The sequence below is a fragment of the Oncorhynchus mykiss genome, chromosome 16, assembly GCF_057628025.1.
Source record: "Oncorhynchus mykiss isolate SJ-2025 chromosome 16, ASM5762802v1, whole genome shotgun sequence".
Lineage (NCBI taxonomy): Eukaryota > Metazoa > Chordata > Actinopteri > Salmoniformes > Salmonidae > Oncorhynchus > Oncorhynchus mykiss.
The window spans coordinates 46,765,858-46,779,383 of NC_143037.1; the positions used below are offsets into that span (position 1 = coordinate 46,765,858).

The 13,526-nt window shown below is 44.2% G+C and overlaps 1 protein-coding gene across 50 annotated transcripts in view; it reads left to right on the forward strand.

Moving 5' to 3' along the window:
• Positions 1-13,526, forward strand: part of LOC110491067 (basement membrane-specific heparan sulfate proteoglycan core protein) — a 158,529-nt gene that overhangs the window by 57,158 nt on the left and 87,845 nt on the right. For all 50 annotated transcript variants that reach the window (XM_036946987.2, XM_036946991.2, XM_036946995.2 and 47 more), the window contains exons 4-6: positions 11,311-11,420; positions 12,384-12,442; positions 12,960-13,132. In XM_036946987.2, coding sequence (XP_036802882.2) covers positions 11,311-11,420; positions 12,384-12,442; positions 12,960-13,132 — 342 coding nt within the window. The remainder of the gene's footprint in view (positions 1-11,310; positions 11,421-12,383; positions 12,443-12,959; positions 13,133-13,526) is intronic.

Genomic DNA, 13,526 nt, shown 5'->3' on the forward strand with positions numbered 1-13,526 from the left:
TATTCTTACACTAATTTATTTTAAAACAATTCAAACATACATAATTAATCCCCTTTAATCAATATTTGAAGTTATTTCCAGCAGAGTGACAACACTTGTTTAAGATGGGTCAAAGGGCCTCCAGGAAGTTTGTTTTAACTTTGGGGTCATGGGAAGATTCTCACAATGCCCTCCCTGTATGTACACAATTAAAAACATGACATTACATTTCACCACACATTAAGTGTGTGCCCTTAGGCCACTACTCTACTACCACATACACTACATTACCAAAAGTATGTGGACACCTGCTCATCAAACATCTCATTCCAGAATCATGGGCATTAATATGGAGTTTGTCCCACGTCTGCTGCTATAACAGCCTCCACTCTTCTGGGAAGGCTTTCCACTAGATGTTGGAACATTGCTGCAGGAACTTACTTTCATTCAGCCACAAGAGCATTAGTGAGGTTGAGCAATGATGTCTGGCGATTAGGCCTGGCTCGCAGTCAGCGTTTTAATTCATCCCAAAGGTATTAGATGGGGTTGAGGTCAGAGCTCTGTGCAGTCAAGTTCTTCCACACCGATCTTGACAAATCAATTCTGTATGAACCTCGCTTCGTGCACGCCCCTTTCCTGCTGAAACAGGAAAGGGCCTTCCCTAAACTGTTGCCACAAAGTTGGAAGCACAGAATCATCGACAATGTTGTTGTATGCTGTAGCATTAAGATTTCCCTACACTAGAACTAACCACTAACCACACCATGAAACACATCCCCAGACCATTATTCCTCCTCCACCAAACTGTACAGTTGGCACTATGCATTGGAGCAGGTAGCATTCTCATGGCAATATCGTCCACTACTAAGTTGTCAGACCCAAATGGCTTGTCGTTTTTGATAGACAACAATCATTTTTTCACCTCTTACAACGTTGTCTTTCAAAATGTGGTCAGTTAGATTCTGAACTTGTTGCTGGCAGGTCATGCCCAAGTTTGCTAATCTTGCCAATGAAAAAATCATTAAAATAATTGACAATATCAGTGGGTTTTGTGATGAATAAGCCATCTGATTCAATGAATGATGGAGCTGAGTTTGCCTTTTTGCCAAAAATTCATTTAAGGTGGCCCGAAGCTTTTTACTATCATTATTTATCTCATTTATCTTTGTTTCATATCACAGTGTGACGTGTGTAATGTGTGTGTCAGTCATTGGCGTTGTTTGTCAGACTGCCTGGGCTCTCAGATAGTCACACCGACAGGGGGCAGAAGGACAAGCGGTGGCAGCTGCAGTTATGTTGGTGTGTTCTTTGTTGCGGTTCTGCTCAGGCCTTCTCGGAGGGGGTCACTGGTCACACTCAGACACACCTGCGTCACTGACGTGAACAGGGGGCAGAAAGCTGAGCAGAACTTGCTATGGGAGGAAGGGATGGTGTGTGTGATAGGAGGACTACTCATGGGAGGATAAGAAAAATAAAAAACTGTAGTATTTTAGGACACTGTCTGATGGGGTTAAGCATTTCAATTTCATCCCTTAATCCTTGATTGTTTATTAGTTCACAGTGCCAAGGTATTGTCTTTGATTATTATTCAGTGTCAGTGTGAATGGTTTTACTGAATGGTTCCCAAACTGTGGGGCCCAAAGCATTGTTTTAATATTCTTTTTTTAACAAATTCTTACATTATCTTCAGGAGAATGTTAGCCTGGAGTGTCGGTCACAATTAAATCTGTTCCTTACGTTTTTCTTCAGATTCAAGCATAAATAATGGCGCAGCCCTTAATTGCTGCTCTTGACAACATAATTTGCGGCTCCTGATAATAATCTGTTATGAGTTCTAACTGGTGACTGTGGCTCTGCCTGCACTCTTCTCTTCTTTCTCCTGAACAAACCCTCACATCTCTGTGCTGGCTTAGAACAAATAAAATAGGGCAGTCAAATTGAACTTGGTAAATTCATACACACAAATAAGAATGATATCTTTCTAAATGTTTTCCAAATGGAGAAAGTTTATTTTTCTCAAAATGAGTGATAGTTGCAAACGGTTATATTGGGCTTAATTTTAAGAGTTGAAAGCCAACTTTGGCATTATTATTATTCTAAAATATATGGTTTCTAGTAGGCTACAGAATTAGAGGAGGGCTGTTTCTCTGAATCTCAGGCAGTAGGCTCAAGAAAGCCCATTTGTCTCCCCAGAGGCAGCTTGCCTATCTTCCAGACTCTGACAAGCAGTAGCAGGTCTCTAGGCATAAGCAACATAAACACTTAGATTTTAGGAGGGTCAGTCAGGGTCACAACTTACTTTCAGATAGGCTAGTACAATACACAATGTGAAACTTCTCAATTTGGTATCAGCAGTTTTCCTCTTATGTCAGTCACTGACACTCACTCAATTAGCCCGTGTCAGCTAAAATGTTATCGATTGCTAGGACTAGCCAGCTATCTAAACCTTGTAGTAATCAAGGCCGAATTATTGATTGGGCATGCAGGCCCAAAATGTTAGCAACAGCCCTGAGTAGCAGCAATCTATCCCCTGAGTAGCAGCAATCTGTCCCCTGAGTAGCAGCAATCTGTCCCCTGAGAAGCAGCAATCTATCCCCTGAGAAGCAGCAATCTATCCCCTGAGAAGCAGCATTCTATCCCCTGAGAAGCAGCAATCTATCCCCTGAGAAGCAGCAATCTATCCCCTGAGAAGCAGCAATCTATCCCCTGAGTAGCAGCAATCTATCCCCTGAGAAGCAGCAATCTATCCCCTGAGAAGCAGCATTCTATCCCCTGAGAAGCAGCAATCTATCCCCTGAGAAGCAGCAGTCTATCCCCCGAGAAGCAGCAATCTGTCCCCTGAGAAGCAGCAATCTAGGCCATAATTCTGGGGGAAAGCACTAAACATGTTTATGCAACATAATAATCACCCTTAGAATCCTTCAAAACCACTTTAATTTGTATTTAAAATGAAGAATATCTACAATACAAATTGCCCCCACCCTAGTCAAAAAAGGAATGTGACATTGCACAATAGTAAGCTGGCTTATTTTCCTTCATTTTTCCCTTCTTGATTTCAATATGAACGAGGAACCAGGTACTGGTATTTGTATGTACTCTTTCTTAGTCCGAAAAAGGCAAAATTTAAGAACTACATTTAAATAGTTAACATGCTGTATATTAGTGTAACAATAGTAGCAGTTAATTTAATTGGGGGGGGCACAAGATGTTCCGTCATGATGAAAGGGGGCATGGGAAGCAGCTTCCTCATCCACTCCAGCTCTGGGCCCTTGATGCTGCTACAGTCGGTTGTGCCAATAACAGTTCATGTTGCCTTGGAAAAGTGGACTTTTCCCTCTCCTCTTTAGCAAACACTTCTTCAAGAGATTTAGTTTACACCGAGTTTACACAGTTTGTTACGGTTTCAGATACAATTCTCAACTTATTAGTAGTAGTAGATGGTAACAAATCCATCTGTTTAATTGACCTACATTACTGACAGGATGTCAGTGGGGGGTTATCGCTGATGTCAGTTGGATATCAACTAATCTCTGTCCCGCAAACCTAATCCTGCATGTGTGCTCGTCAGGCCAGCAAGTCGATTTGGCTAAATATTAAGATGTACTTTGGATATAAATACTACGGAACATCCCAATGAAAATATGTGAATAGATAATGGTGGTTCACTTATCTAGCTGATTATTCAATAGTCTCAAGTTCCCTCCAGTGCAGAGTTTGTTTTCATTGTGTATTTCAGTTCGACATGGTTTCCTGCTCTACGTTTTGGGAGTAACCAACTGTCCATTATCATAGTGATAATCCTTCTCCTGGGATTCGCTAAACGGTTTACAGCTTTTCTTCCGGTAGTTTGAAAAAGCTCATTCACATTACCCGCTGAAATGACCAAAAGAATGGGAAACAAAACTACCCACAACTCTTTGATCTAGTAAAAACTCAGATAGTCACTGAAACAGTGTTTACCGTACGGAGTCGTTGACGGCCAACAGTAAGTAGCCCAGGACTTAACAGGAGAGTTTAGCCACGACCGCTCTGCTCTCTGCTCTTTTTTTTTTTCTCTCATGGCAGCAATTTGACTGTGACAAGGATCGCAACATTTCCAGTAGCTCTTTGAAGTTGTGCAGATGCTTCATTTACACTAATTAGGTTGGGTCACCATGAACTGGACTACCGACAAAACCCTTTAGCCTTTGGGGAAGGGGCCGCCACCGCCGCCCTTTTGACACGCACCACACTGTCATTGTTCTATGTATTTGACAGGAACATATAGGCACTTCTATACTGCTTCTGGAGAATGTTACCGTGAAGCAGAGCTGGCTGAAGCCATCTTTCCTCTAGAGACGTGACTTCTGTTTTTAGAGCGTCAACTTACATCGATCCCTTCATTAAATCATATGAGCTTCCTCGCCAAGCAAGGGAGGGGCATGCATCATAGATTCTCTCTAGTCTATTCAATGATATTGTCTCAGCGAAGGCCCGTGTGTGTTTCTGTGTGCTCAGCAGGGGCACGGCTGGATCCAGCATACCTACTTGATTATATAGGCTTCACCAGCAGTTCAAGTTTATGACAGGGGACTTGCAACAGACTCTGGACTGGAGCCTTTTAAAGAGTCCCTCCAGCTAGGATCTCACTGTAAGAGTTAGCATTGCATAATGATTATTATTGCACTGATATAAATGCAAATGAGATTTGTATTATTATTATTATTGTGTTTTTCTTTGCAGAATCGTCTACAGTGATATAATGTTTATTATAAACTGGGTAGTTCGAGCCCTGAATGTTGATTGGTTGACAGCCGTGGTATATAAGACCGTATACCACGGGTATGAAAAAACATTTATTTTTACTGCTGAAATTACATTGGTAACCAATAGCAATAAGGCACCTCAGGGGTTTGTGATATGTGGCCAATATACCACGGCTAAGGGCTGTATCCAGGCACTCCTCGTTGCGTCGTGCCTAAGAACAGCCCTTAGCTGCGGTATATTGACCATGTACCACACCCCATAGGGCCTTATTGCTTAAATGACCTATAGTATAAATGTTTACACAATGAGAATTTATTCTCAAACTCTTGCTCAATGTCTTTCAGAGCACGTCCTCTGGTCTAACCAAAGCAATGGAAGAATGATTGAGTCATCAGAAAATAGTCCCATTGATGTCTTTTCCAGTGTGATATATTGCACTGGTTTTTAGTGAGAAATCAGTCCAGTCTCCCAGCCTTTTCCCTCCTAATGGGAACAACAGGAAGTGCCAACTCCTAGAGTCCGAAACCCCCTTTTTTTTACAGAGTGGATCCAACCATCAGAGAAGCAGGCTGCTTTCCAAATATCCCCCTCTTCCCTAAATAGTGCACTATTTTTGACGAGAGCCCTGTGGTCAAAAGTAGTGCACTACTTTTAAGGTTTCATTTTGTGACGCACACGCACATGCAGAGAGTGGAGGGAAGTGTGTTCAGTCTGAAGGATTTCCATTCAGCTCCCAGTGATATATTGACATAATTCTCTAAGAGATAACCTCTGACCTTCTTCCCAGGACTCTGTCATGCAACGGAGCTTTGTCATTGGTTTTTCCATTCAGTGCGTTGGTCATTTATCATCAAGCTCACACTGGAATGAGTGGGTGAATGGACACGCATGTCAAAGGAGCATTGCAGATAGTATCACTCATTGCAGTGTGATCAGATACACTGCTGCTATACTCTTTAGATTCTACATATATGGAGGACTGTCATGTCAGATATTGATTGAATGTACAGTCTTTGTCATTTTATCATTACATTTGAAGTACTTTGCTCTGTGAATGGACATTAGCATTGAATGTATGGATCATTACAGAGGCACTGTAAATTAAAGACAACTGTTTAGCATTTTTACATTTTATCGTTATTAACATTGTAAGTTCCCTCTCTGTGACAAGTGGCATTGATGTCAGAGGGATATCACATTGCAGATACACTGCTGCTATACTAGATATAGTGTACAACTCATGCAACTCAGACTCGTGTGTTCTGATATTCATTAAATGTGTGTCTCATTTATCATCTGGTTCACATATGTCTATGTGACGTGACGTTAAAGACAGTGGGATGTAACAGATCTACTGATAGACTGCAACCACATTTCATACGTTGTAGTTCCATTGGATTTACTTTACACATCAGGATTCTATAGAGAGAGCTCAAAAAGTGCTCGCACTCAAACCAACAGTCACTGGTTATCACAGACTTGTCCTTGTGCCCTACGAGGTATTTTCACACTGTTCACACGTCCCGACTTTCAATTTCCACAAAGCTCGGCCCTCCTCACAATTCATTCAGTCTGAATAGCCCAGGGACTTTTTCTTACTTGTGCAACTGTTTCTGTTGAGAGAACTCTCTTGAGAAATGTTCTGTTCTTTCTAATCAACGCTTTCCATTTTTTCTTTCCCCTCACACTCCGTGCCACACTCACCTGCCTGGAGTAACTCTGTCCTTTTTCCTGATTCGTCTCACTTGTTCTTGTTTTCTCTTTTGTCCCCTATTTTTTATTTTTTATTATTGAACCTTTATTTAACTAGGCTAGTCTGTTAAGAACAAATTCTTATTTACAATGACGGTCTACTCCGGCCAAACCCGGACGACGCTGGGCCGATTGTGAGCCACCCTATGGGACTCCCAATCACGGCCGGATGTGATACAGCCTGATTCGAACCAGTGACTATATTAATTGCCTCTTGCACTGAGATGCAGTGCCTTAGACCACTGCGCCACTCGGGAACCCCCTATCTTCGACCCCCCCCCCCTACTCCCCTCACCATAGCACTGCTGGTGGAACCTCCATTTCTTGGGGAAATTCTAAGCCCAGACCAGGCAGACTTCAGTAAGTCTATCTGATCTCTATGTCTATTGTTACTATTTCCCTTCTCCCTCTATTCAAATACCTTGACGAATCTTATCATCATCTGCTCTGTTCAGCTAAACACTCTCATTTCCACATTCACCCCAAGACACCATTCCTGGGATTCTTGGTCTTGTGAAGTTTGAGTCCAGTCTGAAGTTTTTTTTCCATTTCAGGCAGGCTGCAATGTTTTCTGTTGCCAATGGAAAATTATGGGGTTGTTGCGTCTTGTCATAGCTTTCACTCCCTCCCATTGACACCAGCATTTCCAGCTAAAAACATCTAGGTTAAAATAGGTTTTCATTTCTCCTTTGATGAGTCGTCGTGTGTCATTTAGTCTTGAAAATCATGTTACATGTTTCACACTGCAGTGACTTCCAATATTCCCTTATTTCATTTTCAGGGTTGTAGTTTAGTTCCAACACTAAGCATGACTGAACTGGATAATGGATTGGTCCACCCCAATGATGCAAACAGATTGTGTGAAAGGATCACTGCCAGCCAGTAGGATTTTTGTATGTGTAGTGGAAAGCCAATATGAGTGTTTACACTCAGGCTAAAAAGAAAGGTGGCCGGTGTGTAGAAGGAAAAATATAGAGAGAGCTCAAAAAGTACTCGCACTCAAACCATAAAAAGGAAGAACTCAAGGAGGCAGAGATGCTAAAATAATATACTCACGTACTCCATGCTCAAAACAATGCAAAAGATGATAGTAAAAGGTGCGGGGGGGGGGGGGGGGGGGGTGTTCTGCTGTTTCCCTGAAAGGTTTTTTGACATTCAGATTGTGTGCTTGGGGAGAGAGAGCACAAAGGGGTTCCAGTAATATTGGGGCCAGAAGTCATTCCCTTGAGCTCTGAAGCAGTCTATTCTGTAGAACAGGGCTATTTGGCTGACCACCAGCGGTGGGGGAGGGGACAGAGAGAGACCCTCGTACTAGGCCGATTCCCCGTGGGATGCCGTGGTGATACGACTTGGGCCTCGTTCTTGTAGGCTCATGGTCTCGTTCTTGTAGGCTTATGGTCTCGTTCTTGTAGGCTTATGGTCTCGTTCTTGTAGGCTTATGGTCTCGTTCTTGTAGGCTTATGGTCTCGTTCTTGTAGGCTTATGGTCTCGTTCTTGTAGGCTCATGGTCTCGTTCTTGTAGGCTCATGGTTTCGTTCTTGTAGGCTCATGGTCTCGTTCTTGTAGGCTCATGGTCTCGTTCTTGTAGGCTCATGGTCTCGTTCTTGTAGGCTCATGGTCTCGTTCTTGTAGGCTCATGGTCTCGTTCTTGTAGGCTTATGGTCTCGTTCTTGTAGGCTCATGGTCTCGTTCTCCCACACTCAAATTTTTCTTTCTCTATTTATCTCTCGTTCATTTTAACCCTCACGCTCTCTTCTCTTTCATTCTCTTACGCCCTTTCTTTCTTTCTTTCTTTCTTTCTTTCTTTCTTTCTTTCTTTCTTTCTTTCTTTCTTTCTTTCTTTCTCCCCCTCTCTCTCCTCCACTCCCCTGCCATAGGCACTGAATAGAGAGAAGGGGGTTGAAGGTCAGGCTGAAAGCGTCTGGGCTTTAAAGGCCAGCCTGGGGCGCGTGCTCAATCAGCTCTTTGTCTTTTGCTACAGGCCTCTCTGTGTGTTCAGAGGGGGGGGCGGCTCGCCTCACAAAACCGCCACATTTCTGCTGCACAGCTTTAATAACTAAATGTGTTTATGAATTAAGAGTTTGGAATGCTATTTTTCCAGGCTCATTTTTTTTCTCCCCCGCACTCTCTCACTCTCGGCAGGCAGTTTCATCACCCTTGGTGGTGCTTGACGGGGGATGTTCCCGTAAGTGGCATTCGGCAGAATGCTCGTCAGAGAGAGGGATAGGAGAAGGAAAAGAGCGAGAGAGGGAGAGGACATAGAGAGAGTAGGCCAGGGAGCCCTCGTTAGCGTTAAGGGCACAGCCCAACGCTGTAATCAAAAACTCATGGGCACTGAGTGTGCTCACCAGGCCGTGACGTGTCATCAGAGCGGAGACAGGGTAATTAATGTCTGTTACTGGGTGTGTGTGTGGGTCTGTTCGCTGCAGGGAAAGTGCCAAGGGTCAAATGAGGCCCTTTGGTCAGTATCTGTGGGTCAAATGAGGCCCTTTGGTCAGCCCTTTTGATGTTGCTTGTCTTCTGGTACTGTTTTCAAACCATACAATATATCCTTTTAGGCCCAGCTGACTGTATGGAACAGTCTACCATGTCCATGCCAGGCTATACAGCTGTACACTAGATAGTCAGCTCACTCTGTGGGTTTATTTTTTAGTCTTTTTTTAAAACCCCTTTTCTCCCCAATTTCGTCATATCCAATTGGTAGTTACTGTCTTGTCCCATCGCTGCAACTCCCGTACGGACTCGGGAGAGGTGAAGGTCGAGAGCCACGCGTCCCCCGAAACACAACCCCGCCAAGCCGCACCGCTTCTCGACACGATGCCCACTTAACCTGGAAGCCAGCCACACCAATGTGTCAGTGTGCATGCGCCCGGCCGCCACAAGGAGTCCCTAGAGCGCGATGGGACAAGGACATCCCGACCGGCCAAACCCTCCCTTAACCCGGACGATGCTGGGCTGATTGGGTGTCGCCTCGTGGCTCTCCCGGAGGCGGACGGCTGTGACACCGTCCGGTATCGAACCAGGATCTGTAGTAACGCAGCTAGCAATGCAATGCAGTGCCTTAGACCGCTGCGCCACTCGAGAGGCCTGTTCACTTTGCAACAAGAAGTGGCAGGTGTCATGGAGGAACCAGGCCAGCTTGTGCCAATGTCCCGTTGTAATTAGAGCAAACTAAGATCTGCTTTGAAAGGCAGATTCTCACCACCAACCATAATAACACTGCTGCCGGCCAGTCTGCCCTGTCACTGGCACAATCATTATCAGACCCCTTAGGGCCTCAACACAATGGATGTGTGTGTGTGTGTGTGTGTGTGTGTGTGTGTGTGTGTGTGTGTGTGTGAGGTACTCTTAATCCAACTTTTAATTAAACAGCAGGGTTCCTAAAGCATGATGAACACACGCTGTCATTGTCATAAGGAACACAGCAACACGTCGTCTAGCAGTATGTAATTACTTCAACCGCAGAGAGGAAGGGAGGGGGGGGGCTGAAAGAGAAAGACAGGAGGGAAGATGTGTGCATGTGTGTGTGTTCTGTTGACTTGAGGCCCCAGTCTAGGGTATACCCACAGAAAACACGACTCGTCAGTAGAGCCATGGCAAGTAGCAACTGACTGTAAGAAAGAACCCAAATATTGACTTCCTTCCCCCAACCTGGACCAGGCCAGGCAGAGACCAAGCTGAACAGAAGCTGGCAGACCCAGGCCAGCTCAACAAGGTTGGCAGGGTTGTGAGCCGGCCTGGGCTATTTAAAGGAGGTGTATTTGTGAGTGGTATGGGAGAAGATGTGCGTCTTGGAAAGTAAAATAGATCTGCAATAAAAATAGACCCTTTAATAGACCATGTAATAATAATAAGACAAACCATTAGTTGTTGTTGCTTTAGTTGCTAGGAGACCAAGTAGAAAAGCAGTGACAGTAGCCTACAGTATGTCTACAGAAGGTGACACGTTATAAGTTGCATAAACCGACCATAGACCACCACTATGGATAGTACAGTATCTATAGTATGACCTACTTGAGTATGAACTGCATAGCGCCAGGTCAGCATAGCTTAGCTAGCCTCTGTTCTCCGTAGGCAGTAGAGCCCCAGCCTCTCTGATGTGTTTGACTTCATTGATGGGAAGGGAATGTCGAGAATCACTCACTGGAGCTTTTTTCACCTCAGCCGTTGGTATAGTAGTGCTGCTACCTGGGTTGGGGGTGTAGCTGGGCTGGGGGCTCCCTTCCCATTCAGTATCGAACTCCAACTGTGATGTCACCTGTTCACTGTGAGTAAAAGTGTAGCTCGCAAGGTAGTGAGTGACCCACCGTTGCTGACAGTGTGCTTGTACTTGTGTGTGCTTGTCCACACATGTGGATGTGTGTGTATTTGTATGACAAGTGTTGACGTAAGTGTGTGTCTGACGTGCACGTTTTGTGTTATAGACAGAGAGTGTGTTTGTGTGTGTGAGTGTTGGTGCGGGCATGCGTGTGCATGTTTATGCCTGCTGTGCCTCTCGTTCGAGTGTAAATGCGGCCCAGTTGTTAGGTTTACTACAGACCACAATATGGAACTATGCCCCATCATTTGTACATGGCTCTGAATTTAGCCACAGTTATGTTTCTCGAGTTTCTTTCTCCAAACATAGATCCAAGTTCTGCCAGAGGCACATTGTTCCCAAACAGTAGCCAAGCATAACTCTAAATTAATCTCAATTCCGTTTGAACAAGTCAACACCACCAAAGGAAAATCTCATGCAAATGTGGCCTTGTGTACATTATGTTGGCCTTTATGTGCGCTGTGGTTCCTGTATGTCATTATGTGGTTAAACTAACCGTTGTCTTTCTGTTCTAGCGTACTACAGAGCTCTGGTGAACTTCACAGACTCCATCGTGTACAGGCCTGACATGGAGGACATCTACTCGCTGTCTTTCCAGGAGATTTCGGATGCGGTGGTGGACACGGTAGGCCTATTCTAGAACCATATACTGTACACGGCCTATTCTAGAACCATATACTGTACACGGTAGGCCTATTCTAGAACCATACACTGTGTACTGTACACGGTAGGCCTATTCTAAAACCATATACTGTGTACTGTACATGGTAGGCCTATTCTAGAACCATACACTGTATACTGTACATGGTAGGCCTATTCTAGAACCATATACTGTGTACTGTACATGGTAGGCCTATTCTAGAACCATACACTGTGTACTGTACACGGTAGGCCTATTCTAGAACCATACACTGTGTACTGTACACGGTAGGCCTATTCTAAAACCATATACTGTACACGGCCTATTCTAGAACTATATACTGTACACGGTAGGCCTATTCTAGAACCATACACTGTGTACTGTACATGGTAGGCCTATTCTAGAACCATATACTGTGTACTGTTCATGGTAGGCCTATTCTAAAACCATATACTGTGTGCTGTACCTGGTAGGCCTATTCTAGAACCATATACTGTGTACTGTACACGGTAGGCCTATTCTAGAACCATACACTGTGTACTGTACACGGTAGGCCTATTCTAGAACCATACACTGTGTACTGTACATGTTAGGCCTATTCTAGAACCATGTACTGTACACGGTAGGCCTATTCCAGATATAGTGCACAGTAGACCTATCCCAGAGCCAAATAGATTCTCTACACTGTGTATCCATCCCTCCCTCCCCACAGGGGCTGTATCGTTTACACAGGCCAGGGCAGGATTCTCACACCTTGCATTCCACTGCCAAGTCATGTCTGTCAGCAGGTCAAATACTGTAGATCATTTTAGTCAATATACTTTATTGTACAATATACTACTGTACATCAATGTATGTAAGAGCACTTGTTAGGAACGTTTTTAAACTTGTTAAAACATCTGTATGCTCATTTGTACCCATCTAAGTATTATTTTCTCTCTTCCACAGTTGGAGTCAGAGTACAACAAGATCCCAGGCATCCAGACTGTAAATGTGGTCCTCATCAAGTAAGATCGCTGTTCACCTCCAGTTGCTGTGACTTACTTTACTTGCTTAAGCCTGGGTGTAACAAAGGTGCTTCAGGGAACCATGATCGCGTGACGAGTCGCCTTGTCTGAGATCTGAAGACTTGGTTCCCAGAGCTAATGCTCAGGCTTCATCTTAGACTCTCCTCTGGTTGATTCAGCAAACACAGTCTCCAAGCTGCGTGTAACAAATCAATGTTCTTAGCATGAGAAAATCATGATATGCCCCGGGCCAAACATAAATTCAAACGGGAGCACTGTACTGCAAAATATACATTTGAGTCATTTAACGGACGCTCTTATTTAGAGCGACTTACAGGAGCAATTAGGGTTAAGTGCCTTGCTCAAAGGCACGTCGAGTGATTTTACACCTTCATTCGCAACCTTTCGGTTACTGGCCCAACGCTCTAAACCGCTAAGCTACCTGCCGCCCCAAATCGTTATTGTCATCACGTCCGTCTCTAACAAACCCCCTTGGTTCTTGTCCTGGTCTGTTTAGGAAGATGCCCAGGCAGAATGGAGTGGATGTGCTTGTAGAGCTTGACGTGGGCTCTGACTACAACAACAACGAAAATCAGATCCGCAACGTGTTGTATGGAGTGGTGAAGGAGGGAACCATCGCCTCCTACATCACCTCTGTCCAGGGATTCCAGTTCAGACGCCTGGGAGAAGGTAAGGACCACATGGGATAATGTTGACTCCGCATGATCAGGGCTGTCCAGTGTACGGAGCGGCTTCCATGTAAGGAAGTTGTCAAAGGTATGGCATCCATTTTAGGAAGTTGTCAAAGGTATGGCATTCATTTTAGGAAGTTGTCAAAGGTATGGCATCCATTTTAGGAAGTTGTCAAAGGTATGGCATCCATTTTAGGAAGTTGTCAAAGGTATGGCATCCATTTTAGGAAGTTGTAACTGACATCTTCCTACTATAAATGCTGTACAAGTGAGAGAGAAAAAAAGGTCTAGTCTCATAGCTGTAGTATTCTTTATTTAATTCAGACATTGATCATATCTCATTACAATCTTTCAAGTAAGCTAGGCTAGCCAGCCCAAGGCATCAAGCTAAA